The sequence below is a fragment of the Bactrocera neohumeralis genome, chromosome 6 (assembly GCF_024586455.1).
Source record: "Bactrocera neohumeralis isolate Rockhampton chromosome 6, APGP_CSIRO_Bneo_wtdbg2-racon-allhic-juicebox.fasta_v2, whole genome shotgun sequence".
Classification (NCBI taxonomy): Eukaryota; Metazoa; Arthropoda; class Insecta; order Diptera; family Tephritidae; genus Bactrocera; species Bactrocera neohumeralis.
Genome location: NC_065923.1, coordinates 67689333 through 67706321, shown reverse-complemented (window position 1 = coordinate 67706321; position 16989 = coordinate 67689333). Strand labels below are relative to the sequence as shown.

Here is a 16989-nt window from a genome sequence, read left to right as displayed (position 1 = left end):
TAAACAAGCAACAAAGTTAACTTCTCTTGCGCCAAGGCTGTAATACCCTTCACAAATAAAAAAAAAATCCATACAAAAATTTGATTTTATTGTTGAGTTTGTAGTGCAGCTATATGCTATAGTGGTCCGATCTGAACAACTTGTTTGTATATTGTAGCACTTTCTTGGACTGCCAAATTTCAGGCGATTTTTTCTCAAATAAAAAAATTTTTCATACAAGAACTTGATTTTGATCTTCAGATGAATAGACGGAAATGGTTAAATCGACTCAACTCATCACGCTGACCAATTATATATTATTTTTATAGGGTCTCCGACATTTCCATTAAAATTTTTGTTGCTGTTGCGCAGCATAAGACAACCAATTTTACGATTTTTGTTTTAAATGTTTTTTATTGCCAGCTTTTAATAAACAAATAATATCAAACACGCATAAAACAAAATACTTGAAACTTAAAACTAAAAAATTAAACTATTTATGGCTTATTAGTTTGTTGTGAACGTACATATACATGTATGTATGTATGTATGTAGGAGAAATAGTTTAAATTTAAACGTAAAAATAAAATATGTGACATAATATGTTACAAAAATCATTTCAAAATTATAAACAATTTGAAAAAAATTGCTAAATGCGCACAAAAATTACATAATATGCTAAAAAAAACTTTCAAAATTATAACAAATTCGAAAAAATGCGACATAATGTAAATATGCATTCTTGACTGTCAACACAAATGCAGTTTTACGTTGTGCTAAAATATGATTGGTACACAATACCCAAAGCTGAAGAGGTGAAAAGTGTAAAATAACTCCACCAGCTGGCAAAGCCCAGAAAACCCTTGTACACGTCAGCGTTGAAAACCTGTAAAAAAAAAAAATAACGCATGAGATGATGGTACATAAAAAATATCGCATGACATTTTTGCATACATTTTTTAAACTGATCCATTGCGCATGTATAGCATTTGCAGATTCTAAAATATTGAAATCTTCGCCCTGAATATGTTCACCACTATCGGACGCCGGCATGCTGCTCATTATTGTTGTGGCAACTGGCGGCAAAGCTGTCGTACTTGCCAACTCCACTTCATCAGCGACCAAAGGCGCCTCGCTTAACGGACACATATCTGTGCAAATGCTGCTGCTGTTGCTGCTTTTCAGTATGCCAGCCCAAGTAAATTCACCTAAGCTTTTGTACATCAAAGTGAGATATAAGCAGAGCAGTAGCGGTGCGGCGAATTGCAGTGTGACCACGCACAGGTAGTAGAATATGGAGGAAATCTGCGTTAGAATGGCAAAGTAGCAGTTAATAACAGTAATTAAGTTTATTATTGCGCGTTTATACCTTCTTCTGATACTCTACATTTGTAATGCGACCAGCTTCTTTGCGTAAGTCGATAATTTTGTCATGCGCTAGGTTTAAATAAGATTGCAAATAGATGGGTATTAAGGCAAAACGTAGTAAAACTACTAAAACGACAATAATCAGGCGCATTGTTTCAAACGCCTCCACTGAAAGTCTAAAAATAATATTTGAAAATGACAACTTAATATGTAGTACTTATGATTTTTTAAACATACAATGGTTTCTGCATGCCCTCGAATACACGCTCAGTCAGATACTCTCTGCTTATTGGTCTGATCCAGAGTATTATCAGCAGGAAAGGCAAGATAAAACTGATGTTGAGTAGCAGTTGCAATGTTTTGCGACCGCTACAGTATTTCAAAGAGTCCCAATGCATTTTTGCCATGCGTAAACCTGGGAAGGTGAAGATTGCACCTAAAAGGCCGCAACAAACTGCCATGCAGAGTTTCACAATCAGCTTGGATGCGGGACCACTACAAATATAGCATACTGATAAAAAATATTATATATATATATAATTAAAAGAAATAACTCACGATGAGGGCAAACCCTGTGCCGTAAGGAACTCTGAAGCGCTCGCGTTAAAGCTACTGTATGCGTGTTCCAGCCCCGTCTCAAGGTGGCGTTCATCGATGATGAGCACAATCATGGAAATAAGTAGATAAACTAAGCAGGCGACTATGACCATGGAACGTTCACCGATCGACTCTTCATTTTGAAAATACAACCATGTAAGCGACGAGAGTAGTTTGCTAAACGGCATATAAGTTTTATTATAAAAGAATAAAGATTAAAAGTAAAACATACTTACAGCGAAAAGAAGACAACCAACAGGCACCAAATCATGCTTAGGTTGAACTCATTTTTCAGTGGAAAATAGTAGTGATAGACCTGCAGAAAAGCAAACAATTGATTTAGCATGCAGAAAAATATATTTTTTCCTATACCTCTGATAAAATATACACAACTGCTGCATAAACGCTAAAATCGACCAGCCACTGGTATTCGGTGTAATATCTGAGATGCACAACATCGCGTGCCACCACTGGTGTTGTCTCAAGTTGCACTTCTAAGTTACGTGGTATGTGAAATTGTCCTGTGCCATTTCGTGCTTCATATCCCTTATTACCTTTGCCGCCACCTTTCGTATGCTTCTCCTTAGGCACACCAGCTAACGTACGCAGCTCATCGTCCGAAGGATGTAAATATCTATAAAGGCCTGTCGCGCATAATAACCACTTGGCAAAGGAAAAATGTGGACTTATCTTTTGTATAACACTCAACGTTAAAAGTGTAAGCACCAATTGTGCACCGAGCACTGCCTGGAAAATATAATTTTAGAGAGAGTGTATAGAGCAGGTCGTTGTTACTTAAGTGCAGCCCAAGAAAGTACGCTAGCAACACTAGAGCGCTATCAATCTATTTTTGGCATCATTTTCATAAATATTTCTTGCATATTGCGAAAAAATGTGCGCTCCACTTAGTTAAGTGACAATTTGAAATCTATATATACTTCAACTATGAAATAAAATTTCCATATATTTTTACACACCATTTTCTACACTGCTTCTTGTGGCTTAATCTTAAATGTTACACTCACTAATTAATACATAATTAATGTGTTAATTAAAAGCGGAAACTGTGCTACTTAACGAGTACTACGATAAAAAATATTGGAGTAACTATTTCTTCGGCCGGGAAATATGACACAAAAATAAAACAATGACAGCTGTGAACAATGTTGTCAATTCAAAATAATAATAACACTAAGCGAGAAATTTTTTGCTGCATTCAGAATTTATGATTTATTAATACATTCTTTTTTTGTCTTTGCTTAAAAAACTTTTGTTTATTTTATTGCTAATATTTTTTCTTGAATTACGTCTATTTCCAAAACAAGATTTTTGAACATTTCAACATTTCCAATACATTGTGAATGTCGTTGCCTGGTAACGAAAGAAGTAGCATTTCTTATCAGCAATGCAGTCAATCAATACAGCTGTTTCCTAGCTTATAAGAAATCGCAATTGCAATTAAATTTAACTTTCTCCTAAAAAATAAAGTAAATGGAAGTAAATCCAATAGCAGTGCTGCTCGTCTATATGGACAGCAAAGGAGACCGTCTCTTATTTCGTTATCCCTATGAAAATGTGTACAAAGGTAAATAGCTGGCTAAAAATTGTCAACTCATTCACACCCACAAATACTCTTTGTTTTATATAGATAAAACACCGTTGCATAGTATGCCCTTGGCGGCATCTGCGCCGGTACTGAACAATCCACCACTGGTTGATGTAGCGATGAGCAGTTCAACGACATCGCTGGTGTCACAAATTTCTTCCGATACCAGCAGAAAACGCAATCCATATGCCATTAGTAGCAGCGATGAACTATTGCAAACGGCGCCACCACCAAATATTGCACCCGCTAATGTGTTTGGTGTTTACAATAGTTGCTGCAATACAGTGCCCAAAGGTCAATTGGAAGGGTTTACCGATGAAGTGCTCTCAACACTATTTGCAGTAAAACAACAATTGTGCAATCAAAAACTAGAATTAAAAGTGAATGATGTGCGTTTCGTGTCACATCCAACATTAATACCGCGCAATGAGCACCGCAACAGCGCGGGCAATACAAGTAATGCTTCAAATACCTCCAACACATCTTTACCACTTGCGGCGCCAACGACGGCTACAAGCGCTACTATCGGTACTGCAACAGCATCATCATTGCCACAGCCAAAGTCTCAACCACAGCAAATGCTTATAAATATTGTGTTCGCTTTACATGCACAGGCCAGTTATTCCATAGTGAAATGCTATTACGAACTCAGCAAGCGACTCGGTTTAGCGCTACGTTTCGAAGAACAACGTGCCAGTTATTGTACCGAGGAGACAATGCTTATGGCACGTACGCATGATGAACTCTCCTCACAGCAACAACCATTGGAGCGCACATTTGACGCCATCACGGAGCGTTGTACTTTAGCGCAAGCGCTCAAATCAATCTATCATGATCTATGTACTACCGGCTTACTGAATACAACGTTAAATCAATACCTAACGGTAAGTTTTTGTTTGCCGCAAAAAGCGCATCAGCTGCACAAAAAAGGTAGCATGGTCGATCCTGAGGTTATAGATCGTTGTTTGAGTTCGTTAAAACCTTACCATGGCATGTTGCTTGTGGACTATGCGGAACTCCTCGACTGTGTGCCACCGCGCGCTGCGCGCATGCTACTCCAACTAGTAGAGATCTACACACCGCTAATGAGCTTACAAATGCTTGCCTCTGAAGCGGACATGAGTATTGAGCATGTTTACAAAATGGTTTCACATTTGGTCTATTGGGGTAAAGCCACCATTATCTATCCGCTTTGCGAAACGAATGTTTATGTTATTGCGCCCGATGCGCCACTACATACAAAATCACATTTGGTTGAGAAATTCTCAGCCCGTTTTGCTGGCATGTCACTCTTCGATGCTATCGCACACTTCTCGTTGCCTACATCTATTGGTCACCTCACCACACCACTGCAGCAGTCGGCGCGTCAGGGTATGCTCGCACAAATGGTGGTCTGGATGCTGCAACATCACTTACTAATGCAATTGCATACATATGTACAATTTATGCCGAGCGATTTAGACGATTTCTATGGCGGCGTGAGTACCATGAACGTGGCGGGCAGCGATTATTCGGCCTGTAGTGATGGCGTTAATGAACACAAGTCATCGCTAATGGATTTACAAGAGGGCACGACTACGCACAGTTCAATTGGTGTGGGCGCTACGGGTGAACTGTTGATATCACCATTGAGTCGTAGCATGAATGTGAGCGACGACGAGCTGTAAGTGTTGCGTCAGTAAAATGTTCATATTATTTACTAATTTTTAATGTTAAACACAGCAATGCCGGCTCCTTGCTCTCCTGCGCCAGCCAACCACTGCCAGTGCCGCATACTAGTCATCGCTCGATTACCGAAGATCGCTACTCGGGCGGCTGTTCAACAGCATCAGATAACATTGTCGCACAACCATCCTCTAGTCACAAGTCAAATTATAGGTGAGAATCGTGTTATTTTTTATTTATTTTTTTTATTTATTTATTTTTTTTTTTATTTTTTTTTTATTTTTTTTTATTTTTTTTATTTTTATTTATTTATTTTTTTTTTTTATTTTTATTTATCTATTTATTTTTTATTTTTTTTTTTTAATTTTTTTAATTTTCTTTTATTTTATTTTATTTTTCAAATAAATCTCAAACTTCACATAACATATTTATTTGCATATACACACAGCATGACTGCCTCCATAAGCACAGAGAATTGTGACAGTATCGCCTCCATCGAAGATGAGGAACGCATTAAAGAGCTACTATCGGTTTTCAATGATGCCGATCGTGCGGCCATACGTCGTATACCCGCCTCAACGAACATCGATGATCTCTCGTTGTTGGTGAAACTCTATCAGGCCGGTTATTTTAAGAGCGAACATCACCTCGAAGAGATTATGTACTTTCAAAGCTTACGTCCAGCTGAACTTTTACAGCTACTGGATAAATTTCGTGAAGTGCTAATCATATATGAGACTGAGGACCCTGCCATTGCATCAATGTACAATAATAAGTGAAGCAAGCAACATAAAAAATGTGAAAGCGTCGTGCGCAGGCGCTAGTGAACCGTCAAGCCGTGTGTGCTAAAAGTGCCTTAATTGTTTGCAAAAGTGCAAAGCATTCCTGAGCGCAAAACGCGTATTTTTTTGTATATACCGTTACCCGCTACAAGTTTAGATTTAAGCTTAATGTTTGTCATATTTTTTTGTAGCTTGTAATGTGTAAAATGAAATACTACAATCATTTATTTATTTTTTGTTTTTTTGGATCTTTATTTTTTCTGCTTATTAAAACTAGCGGTTTCTTCCATTGGTTTTTTTTATGTTGTATAATTGTTATTTTTTCTACTACAATACAAGTGTTAAATTTTAATTAATTTTTGTTTTATTATTTTCACTTACAAGGAAGGGACGACACAACGTTTACAGTGGAGTATATATATTGCTACGTACGTTTGGTTTTTTCTTTAACTTTCATTTGTTTAAATTATGTTAACATACAATTAGAGTTTTAAGTTTAAGTGTAGCTTAAAATTTCTAACTTACATACACATATAATATTTATACATATATATATTAATATCTTTAATTATTTATCAGCAAAACAATCAATCAGATATAATAATTAACGATTGCAATTGTTATTGTTGTATTCTTTTTAGTTAATAATGATAGAAATTGTAGCGGTTTGCGTTAAAAAATATTATTACGTTTACTATTGTTGCACATTTAATTACGTATTACATAATATAGAGTGTCTGTGTATGTGATTGTGTTGTGTGTGTACTAAAAATTGCCAATTTCGTATAAATATTAACTGAAGTTAGCACATAGATATGTTTTTTAAATAAATAATTGCTATTTTCTAAGATTTTCATTCATATTTTTGCTGTCAAGTGTTTGCGTTTCTACTTTTTTAATATTATTTTGCATGAAAAGTTTTGCGGTATGTGTTTCTCTTGCATGTTTAGTTTTGAAAAATTATTATTTTTTAACTGCGCTTATACATCTGTATGTGTTTGCCTGTTGGTTCGCCCTCCTTGTTTACAAATTGTTCTTATGCCATTTGCGTTTGTTTCTGCTTAAATTTAACCCATTTGCTGCAACGTCTTTACTTTTCTAAACAGTCAGTTTTTTGTTGCTGTTGTTGTTGTTTTTCGAAAATTTTTCCCCCACAAATACAAAAAAGTATCATCTTCAGAACTGCGCGACATTTCCAACTCCCCACAATTAGTTAATCGCCGTATTCGCCGTGCGTTCAATAAAAACGAATCACGTTGCATTGTTGTTGTCGCCGTTGTTCTCGTGGAAATTCGTGCCATTTACGATGAAGGATGTGCCGAGTCCATAGAGATGGCCACAATATTTAGCATTGTCGATATTGTCCTCGAAGAACATCTGCAAGTTGGAGAAAATAAAAGAAAAAACATGAAGAGCGATATTTCAGCAGAAGGCAGGGAAGGTAAATGTGTATTTGTTTTTTAAATTATATAAAGTGTCTAAAAATAAATTGTAATATAAAATATAGCTATGCGGTAATGACTTTTGCTATAATAGTGAAGAAAATATTATAATATTAGTTATAAGTTGTTAATAATTAACAGCTGGAATAATAAGGAAAAGGAGTAAAAGCAAAAAATACTTAAAGCAATAAAAATATGCTAAAAACACTAATTTTTAATGCAAACTATAGTAACAAGTTTAAAATATTAAACACACTTGAAAAAAAAAATAAAATAAAAAACACACTTGAAAAAAAAAAAAAAAACACACTTAAAAAAAAATAAAAAACACACTTAAAAAAAAATAAAAAACACACTTAAAAAAAATAAAAAACACACTTAAAAAATAAAAAACACACTTAAAAAAATAAAAAAACACACTTAAAAAAATAAAAAACAAACTCAAAAAAATTAATTATTTTCTTAGAATAAATTAGTTATTGTTTTTTATATTTAAAAAAATTCTAAATATATTGAAATTTACAACAAAAAAGAAAACAATTAAAAAAATAAAAAAAAAAACACATTTAAAAATAGTCAAAAGTAAAAAATAAACAAAATTTTTAAAAAACTTTTGAATGAATTTCCACAATAAAGCTTAACACTCTCAGGAACAAAAAAAATTATGTTTATATATAAAACATTGTTTTAGGATAATTAAAAATAATTAAAAAATTATTAATTAAAAAAAAACACCCATTAAAAAATATAATTTAAAAAAAATGTACAAATTAAAAAGAAAAGAAAAAAATTAAAAAAGTAAAAAAATAAATGACATTAAAAAAAAAATTAAATAATAAAAAAAGATATAAATTAAAAAATAAATACAAATTAAAAAGAAAAAAATATAAATTAAAAACAAAAAAAAAATAAATAAAAAGTAAGAAAGAAATAAAGTTAAAAGAAAAGTAAAAAAAAAAACAAATTAAAAAATAAAGCTTCAAAATATAAACCAAAGATAATGTCAAATCAATATTAAATAAAAGTGTACATTTTAAGAAATTAAACCAAAAAATTAAAAAAAAAATGCATTAAAAAATAAAAACTTCAATTAAATAAATACAATTTAAAATATAATTTAAAATTTAAAACAAAAAAAGTACAAATTACAACAAAAATGCAAATTTAAAAACTATGAAATTAAAAAAGTTTCAAACATAAATAAAAACTAAAAAAAGAAATTAAAAGAAAAAAAATAAAAAATAAAACAAAAAATAAAAATAATCAAAATAAAAGAAAAGTTACAAAATATTAAGAAAAAAGATAAAAAAAACAAAAGAAAAGCAAAAAATACGAATTAAAAAATATTAAAGAGATGCAAATAAAAAAGAAAAGTGAGAAAATTATAACAGTTTAATAAAAAAACGACAAATAAAACAAAAGAAAAGTTAAAAATAATAAGAAAAAAATAAAAGAATACACATACAAATACAAAAACAAAAAATTAAAAGAATAGTAAAAATATACGAATTAAAAAATATTAAAAAGATAAAATTAAAAAAAAAATTAAAGAAAATTAAAAAATCCAATTCCAAACTAAATACAAATTAAAAAAACACAATACAAAAAAAACTTAAAAAAAAAAATAAAAAGCAAGAAAATTAAAAGAAATGTTAAAAAATAATACAAATATAAAGACAAAAAATTAAATGAATAGTACAAAAAATACGAATTAAAAAATATTAAGAAGAAAAAGAAAGAAATAAAAAAAATAAAAAAAAAAGTTAAAAAAAAATCAAAATAAAAAATACAATTTCCAAACACAAAATAATTAATAGTTTACGCAAGAAATCCGGACATACACACTTTTTATGTCAAACATTTATTTAGTTAATAAATTCATTGTTTTTATTAATATTTTTCTAAAATAATTAAAGCTATATATGTATTTATTTACTAAGTGCAAATGCTTATAAATATAATATTTGAGTGAATTTTTTTTCGAAAACCTATTTTTTCTAAATGTAGACGTAAATGTAGTAATTATTTAGCGAATGGTATATTCTGCCAGATCTAAACGGGTTAAAATGGCTTTTTAGATTCTTCAAGAGGTTAGAAAATAAAAATAGTTGAAATATTGATTAAGTTTTAGTAAAGATAGAATTTTATAAATTCATTTATTTGATTTAGTTTTCTTTATTTTAATTTAGATATAGCTTTGAAGATTTTTAATTGCCCTTAATGATTTTTTTTCAGTACAATACTACTGTGTAATACAGAAATAATTGAAATAAATTTTTAGTTTTTTTCCAATGCTTGTAAGTAAAATTATTTAAAAAAATAAATATTAAAAAAAATATAAAAAATGCTAAAAAAATATACAAAGAAAAATAAAAAAAATTATAAAAACTAAATAAAAAAAAATAAAATATTAAAAAAAAATAAAAATATTAAAAAAAAAATAAAAATATTTAAAAAAAATTAAAAAGAAACACAAAAAAAAATAAAGTAAAATTATTTAAAAAAATAAATAAAAATAAAATATAAAAAAATGCTAAAAAATATATAAAGAAAAATAAAAAAAATATATACAAACTAAATAAAAATAAAGAAAATATTAAAACAAAATAAAAATATTAAAAAAAATAAAAAAGAAACAAAAAAAATAAAAAACAAAAAGGAAAACATAAAAAATACAAATTAAAAAAAAACAAGTACAAACAAAAAAAGATATGGAAAAAAGTTTAAATAAAAAATTAAAAAAAATATAGAAATTAAAAATTAAAAAAAATATAGAAATAAAAAATTAAAAAATAAATAGAAATAAAAAATTAAAAAATATGTACAATTTTCAATATTTCCCCAAAAAATATTCTTGCTTGTTTAATAGTAAAATGAAATGTTACTATATTGTAGTTTTGCACAATAAAAATTTCTATTTAATACAAAAACAAAAAAAATTTAAATAGCAAATACTGTTAAATTTTTCCTCAAATATTAACTTTTCTGCAGCCAAAAACTCCCCGTATGGCAATTAATTTTATTTATATTCGAAATAATTCCAGAGTGCCACCTAGTAAACATTTTCTGAGCTATGATAACATTGTATATTTTTTCTATTCTTTTATTTTATTTTTATTTATTTTTTTTTTTTTTATTTGAAGTTTGTATTTATTTTTGCATATTAAATTACTTATTTCTTTAAATTTATGTCGATATAATTTCGTATATGTAACAATTTTTACTCCTTTTTTATAATTTGGAGCTAAATCCCTAATAAAATTAAAAAAAATATTTTTCTTCCCCCGATTTTCAAGAAAATACTTTACAAAATATTTTAAATTAATACTTAAATACTAATTTTGCATATTAAATTTTCATTTCTTCAGCTCAATCCAAATGTAAACGCTGCATTGCGTCAAGCTTTGTATGTATTGTGTTTTTATTTGAAAAAAATCAAAAGCAATGCGATAAGTATTATTAAACTACAAAAAAGACCTCAATTAGAGTTCAAAATTAAAAAAAAAAAATTAAATTTATTTTTAATTTAAAACAAATTATAAAAAAAATTAAAAAAAAGTATTAAAAAAGCAAACACATTTTTTTTAATAATTTCAAGTTTAAAATTTTTTTTTATATAATTTTTCATTATAAAAAAAATATAAAGCGGCTGCATTATGATTTTTTTTTCGAATTAAAATTCCAAAAATCGAATTTCTTATTTTAAAATTTATTTTCTAAGCAACTACCCTACTCTAGGCATACCGCAACGCAAAAATTTCTGCAAAGTTTAACTGTATGATCTCAGCACAGTTATTTGCAACCGCTCAGTTATAGTTTGCTTTCCACTAAACCTATTAGCAACGTGACTTATACATATATGGTATATATGTATGTATGTATGTAGACATATAGTAACGCTATACACAATAACAATTGCTTACTTCACAGTTTCCACGCTTTTCGTTTGGTTTTGCTCCAAGAAATGAAAACTCAAATTGATAGTTTGCTTTTATTTCGCATTTTTTAATAACAACAATAACAAAATAATTTTTCCAATTAAATATTCAATTTGTTTGCATATTTTAAAATCAAAAATTCAATTCAACGAGTGTATATAATAAAAATTATAGTAAGTTACTATTAGTTAGCAATAAAAAAATGAGAGAACAAAACAAATTTGTAGAAAACTTAAATTAAAAAAAAAAAAAGATTTTTTTTTAATAATTCATATTGGTTAAAAACAATACTGCTCCATTTGGAAAATGCTAATTCATGAATTCCAAATAAATAACAAACGTTCGAGTGCAGAGATTTGCAATAATAAATTTAAAATAAAAAAATATTTAAGTGGCCAAAAAGTGCATGATGTTATGGTGGTTAATTATGGAATTTTGAAAAAAAAAAAAATATATAATAATAGATGAAAAAATTATGATATTAAAAAAATACATTTAAGGATTAATTTTTATCAAAAAAATGTAAAATTAAATAATTTCCCTTTTCTTTTTATGGGCGTGAATTATGGCATTTTGAAAAAAAAAAAAAAAAAAAAAAAAAAAAAAAAAAAAACAAAAAAAATAAAAAAAAATATTAAAATTTTAACAAGGTTTTTTAATTTGTATAAAATTTGTAAACATATTTTTTCTTTTCAGCAAAAATGGTGGTAGAAAGTGAATATTGTTTTTGTTAAAAAAATAATAATAAATAGCAGAAATAAATTCAAGATTTATTCAAATGCGCTATTGAAATAATATTTCATTGAATGATTTTTTGATTAAAAAAATTAATAATAATCTTAAATTAAGATTTTTTTGCAAAGAAAATTAATAAATAACAGAAATGAACTCGAGATTTATCGTTATGCTAATAAATCATTTCATTGGATGATTTAAACATTTTTAACAAATTTAAAAAGTTTAATAGAGCTGCTGACAATAATTGCAGTTAAGTTTTACGCAAGTGAAAGTATTGTTTTTTATTAATTTTGTTTGTTTAGAAGCTAATGTAACAACATTATTCTTTTTATTATAACAACGATGAATTTAAAGCAAAAAAAAAAATCAAATTAAAATCACTTAGCTTTACAATTTAAGATAAAAAATTTAATTACAAAAAAAAAAAAATTTAATTACAAAAAAAATTAAAATTTTTTATTGAAAACAAAAAAAAAAATATTTAAATAAATTTTTTTTATTAAAAAAAAAGTTTTGAAAAATTCAATTCAATTTATAAGTGCAATTTATAATTTTGTAAAAATAAAAAAAATCCAAAAAATTCTTTGCATTTAAAAAAAAAAACGGAACTAAGACCAGCAGCTTCTGCTTTAAATAATCTAATATGAAAATACAAATTTTCAAGTAAGAAGCTCAACGGGCTTTTGCTGAGCGCAAACTGAATAATACAAAGAAAATTCAAATTCAGCGTAAATAAATTAAAAGCAAAGCAAATAGTATGCTTTTTATTGTTTATAAGCTACAACCTATGACTAAAAATAGTTTTTATAAATTCGCTAATGCATTTTTTTGGAACGCCTAAAATGGAAAATAATTCAAGGTTATAATTTAATATTTTAGGAAACGTAACGCGCGGAAAAAACCAATTAAATGAAATGCAATAATGAATGCGTGAGAAAGTAATTATTTTTTGTAAACAATTTAGAACAATAATACCGTTAAAGTGTTTACTAAATTTGCACAGTGAAATTTTTTGTTTGTAGAGAGAACAATATAACAATAATGCTGCGCCAAAGGAGGAGAAAAACAAAAAAAAAATCGGCCACGAATTTAAAATTTAACATCGGATAATGTAATATAATGATTACTGATTAAATTCAATATCTAGCCAATAATAATGAAGCCTCTTCGGGCGCAAAAATCTGGGCAATGAACATATGAGGGAATAAATAATTTATATGCGCGAGTGTGTGTATGTTAAAATGTTAATGTTAATGATTTGTAGGCAATTGCAGTCTTTTCTGGTGCACCGACTGCATTTCAAAGCAGTTAGTCGAAATTTGTGTAACGCGCTTGTGCGCGGCACGAATTATTTTTAAATAACAAAAAATATTAAATAAATAAGAAAAAAGGAACAAGAACATGACTCAAGTGAAATGTGGTAAACATTAACGCACATGTTAATTGAAAAATGCATTATTTGCGCGATATTTGAAAGTTGAATTGAATTTTCTCATGTTCACTGACTCTTTCTTTAAGGAATTATATAATTGTCTATATAGGTTAGTTAGACGCAGCTAACTTCTTCAAAAACGCCTCTCGTGCTCGTATGAGTTACTCGTATTGTTATTAATATTAATTTATATATGTTTCGTTACGTTACATACTAACGTTTCATTATGCTTTCGCTTTTTTGTTAGTTTTGTTTTGTTTTCTTGTTCTAAGTTTTCATTTCAAATATAACGTTGTTATTGTTGTTGTTATACTCGACCGCTTGGTCGAGATATGTCGACGTTGGTTCAATAATAAAATTCTTATTGTCATTATGTACCTCACGCATTTTGAAGAATGCCATTCCGGTTAGCAGCGCATCAGAACCGGCCTGATGTTGTGGTCCGACACGTCGCAATTCCAATTGATCGGCCACCTCTTGTAGGCCACCTTTCAAATTCTTACACGATTTCATCAGATATTTAATATCATATATGTTGGGGAAATAGATGCGCAACAATTCGAAAAATTCACTCTCATCAGCGGGTAGATGTTGATCGGTTAACAATTTGAGTAGATAACCAAAATCGTAGCCAGAATGAAAGCACAGCCATTTGATGTTGTCCACAAGCACAATACCGGAGGACATAAGTAATTCGGCAAAGTCGAGTGGATCAATGCCATCCTCTTCATGCTTTTTGAATTGTATGCCGGAGTTTTGTAGCAGATCAATTGAGTCCTGCGCATACATATCCTCACTGCGGTATATAAAAAATTTTGTAAATACATCACACAATATTATTGCTAATTTTGCACTAACCTTAAATTAAATTTAAAATTAAACTGCCACGTTGAGTAACCGGGCGGTGTTTTGCCCTCGTCATCCATGAATGTCAGTCCAAGTTGTATGATGCGCAGCAAATCGACATTACAACGTAACAGTTGATAGTGATAATCGGCCGTGGAACGAAATTCGCCAACGGGACGCGCTACAACGCCGGGAAATTCGGTATCCATCGCTACATAGTGGTATTTTTGCACGACTTTACGTATTGTGCGGAATTCCTCCTCAAGATTATGCTTCCAAACATCACGTATGCCGCACTCTTCATTGCTTGGTATGTTCACGCTATGGCTAACGGCGCCTGAGCCGTGTCCGGTACCGCTTATGGCAGAAGGCATTGCCTGAAAGTAAAAATTCGGGCGCTATATATTAGCACAAACAATAGGGTGTGGTTAAAATCATATTTCAAACAAAAGAAAATAAAATCAAAAACAAAATAATAATTGTAAATATAAAATAAATAATTATAATTATAAAAAAAAAAAGAAATAAATAATTTAAAAATAAAAAAAAAGCTTTAGGCATAATAATAAAATGTAAACAATTAAATATACGTGTAAGCATGTATGTATTGTACATAAAATTATGGTATAAGCACAAATAGCTTGTTTATATGCACATATGTGTTACTTAGTTATTATATTATATAAATACAGCCGGTATTTGATATATCATTTACTTAGGCAAACTGCAGCCATTTTTGAAAAAAAAAAATTAAAATATAAAATAATTTCTAAACGTGTATTAAAAACTTTTATACTGCAATGAAATATGGTGGCTCATAAAACAAAGCTTTGTATAAAATATATTTTACTAAAACTAAGCACAAAACTTAAAGAACACAGATTTAGACAAGTAGGGAAATTATTTACAACAACTGAAGGCAAATTGTGGTCTATTTAACTTTGGCAAGAATGTCTATGATAAAAGCATGTATCATTTATATGTATTGGAACTGTTTTGATTACCGAATTACATTGCCAATTTTACTTTAGTGCATTAATGTTTTAGGGGTAGTACACTTTTTCAATTAACAAAAGTAACATTTATAGGCAAGTTTAAAACAGCTAGCCAACGAACAAATTTTGTTTTAAGCAAGCGTGCGAATATGTTTGTGTATGTGAATGCGACTTGGAAGAGCCCACTTTATTTTGGGGACAAAAGCATGTTGCGCTACTTACATCAGCTGTTGTAGGCTTTGCTGTTGCTGCTGTCTCAGCCACGTTGCTTTAAACCGACTGTATATTACAAAAATCTGCTACGCGTTTACTTCTTTTAGTACGTTTATTTTTTTCTGTTCTGTTTATAGGTAACCAAGTACTTCTTTTATTCTCACTAAAATTTACCAAATAAAAGTAACGTACGCACGCCTGACTTTGCGAAAAATAAATCTAAAACGATAATTCGTCCTAACGTATTGGTATCGCGTTTTAAGTTAGTGGTGGTGGTGGTTGTGGGCTGTTTGGCGCCAATCACCAGCAAGCGCTGTTTGTTTACTTTATTTTATCGTTTTAATTTTGAAGCGACATTCACTTGCACAATTTGTGTGCCCTTATTTTTTTGGCTACTTGATTGGATTTTACTTGATTATTAATTTTTCTTTTAAACTTGGCTTTTGCTTGATTGAAGCGTTAGCTGGGCGTATACCTGCAAGAGATTTAATACACACACTTATATATAGTATATGTACATATATAATATAGTTAATAATCGGTATAAACATCTAGGTAGTGATTTTTATACTTGGCCGTAGCATTGAATTTTTTGGATAATCGATATGTGCATTTGCATGAGAAGTAAACATCTTGAAGCGACCATAAATTGTTATGTTAAAAATACTGGTGTGCGAGTTACTGTACAGTTCAATGCTGCAACCAAGACACGGTGCGAGCCAATCAAGTAAGCTGTTTATTGTTTTTCTGGAATTCATTTGAATACTAAAAAGTTAATGTATAATATTAATGTGAAACTTTGACTAATTTTGTTCGTAATAGCTTGCCAATTCCACCACCGTTCTTTTTTATATAATGCCCTCAACTATATGCATATTAAGTATAGTAGAATGTTTAATAATTCTTTGCAAGCTTGTACATACACTTACCCATTTCATATTTCCTTAATTTATTTAAGAGAATTTAACAAAATTTTAATTGTTTGTTTTTGCTGTATTGAATGGTGCTTCCGCGAATGGCGGTGCCCGATGCTTCCTCTTGTGCCACTTTATTTTTCGCTTTTATAAGCAAACTTATGTACCTTCTCCTATGGTTTTTCAGTAAATTCTTAAGCCAAGTTTTGCACTAGTTAAAAGGGCAAGTATTTAACAATTTCTTAACCGTTCTTGAGTAAAAATAAACGAAAAATTAAAAGAAAATATGTGCGCTATAGTAGGTTCGCGTTTTTTCTCGGCTGCAAATAAAATTCACAGTTCATGCCCGTTTAGCATAACCTTCCTTAACATGTATATGTTTCTCTCGCTCTCTCCTATGGACATACAGGAGTGAGCGATGTAAGTGCAATGTGAATTGCCGCATTGACTGTGTTACAAAAGAGTGCCACTGTT

General features: G+C 29.5%; 3 protein-coding genes across 6 annotated transcripts; 1 reads left to right on the top strand and 2 right to left on the bottom strand.

The window, feature by feature from the left end:
• Positions 1 to 71: 71 nt before the first annotated feature.
• LOC126761125 (transmembrane protein 161B) lies at positions 72 to 3082 on the bottom strand. The gene is made up of 8 exons (XM_050477071.1): positions 2922 to 3082; positions 2317 to 2691; positions 2181 to 2260; positions 1906 to 2121; positions 1585 to 1842; positions 1349 to 1523; positions 934 to 1284; positions 72 to 865 (listed from the first exon to the last, which is right to left on the bottom strand). Exons 1-8 carry the CDS (start codon positions 2922 to 2924, stop codon positions 746 to 748), a joined length of 1578 nt encoding a protein of 525 aa, XP_050333028.1. The 5' UTR covers positions 2925 to 3082; the 3' UTR covers positions 72 to 745.
• A 275-nt stretch (positions 3083 to 3357) lies between these two features.
• LOC126761022 (GATOR complex protein NPRL3) lies at positions 3358 to 6353 on the top strand. The gene is made up of 4 exons (XM_050476898.1): positions 3358 to 3529; positions 3593 to 5213; positions 5273 to 5428; positions 5664 to 6353. The coding sequence occupies exons 1-4, from the start codon at positions 3436 to 3438 to the stop codon at positions 5992 to 5994; spliced, it is 2202 nt and encodes a 733-aa protein (XP_050332855.1). The 5' UTR covers positions 3358 to 3435; the 3' UTR covers positions 5995 to 6353.
• On the bottom strand, positions 6339 to 16866 carry LOC126761023 (CCR4-NOT transcription complex subunit 7). Of its 4 annotated transcripts, none has more exons than XM_050476902.1 (5): positions 16531 to 16866; positions 15611 to 16076; positions 14406 to 14791; positions 13926 to 14343; positions 6339 to 7374 (listed from the first exon to the last, which is right to left on the bottom strand). In XM_050476902.1, the coding sequence occupies exons 3-5, from the start codon at positions 14765 to 14767 to the stop codon at positions 7249 to 7251; spliced, it is 906 nt and encodes a 301-aa protein (XP_050332859.1). In that variant the 5' UTR covers positions 14768 to 14791; positions 15611 to 16076; positions 16531 to 16866; the 3' UTR covers positions 6339 to 7248. The 4 variants fall into 4 exon arrangements, with proteins under 4 accessions (XP_050332859.1, XP_050332858.1, XP_050332856.1 ...); XM_050476901.1 differs by having other exon boundaries at positions 14406 to 14770; XM_050476899.1 differs by lacking the exon at positions 15611 to 16076.
• Between the last annotated feature and the right edge of the window lie 123 nt (positions 16867 to 16989).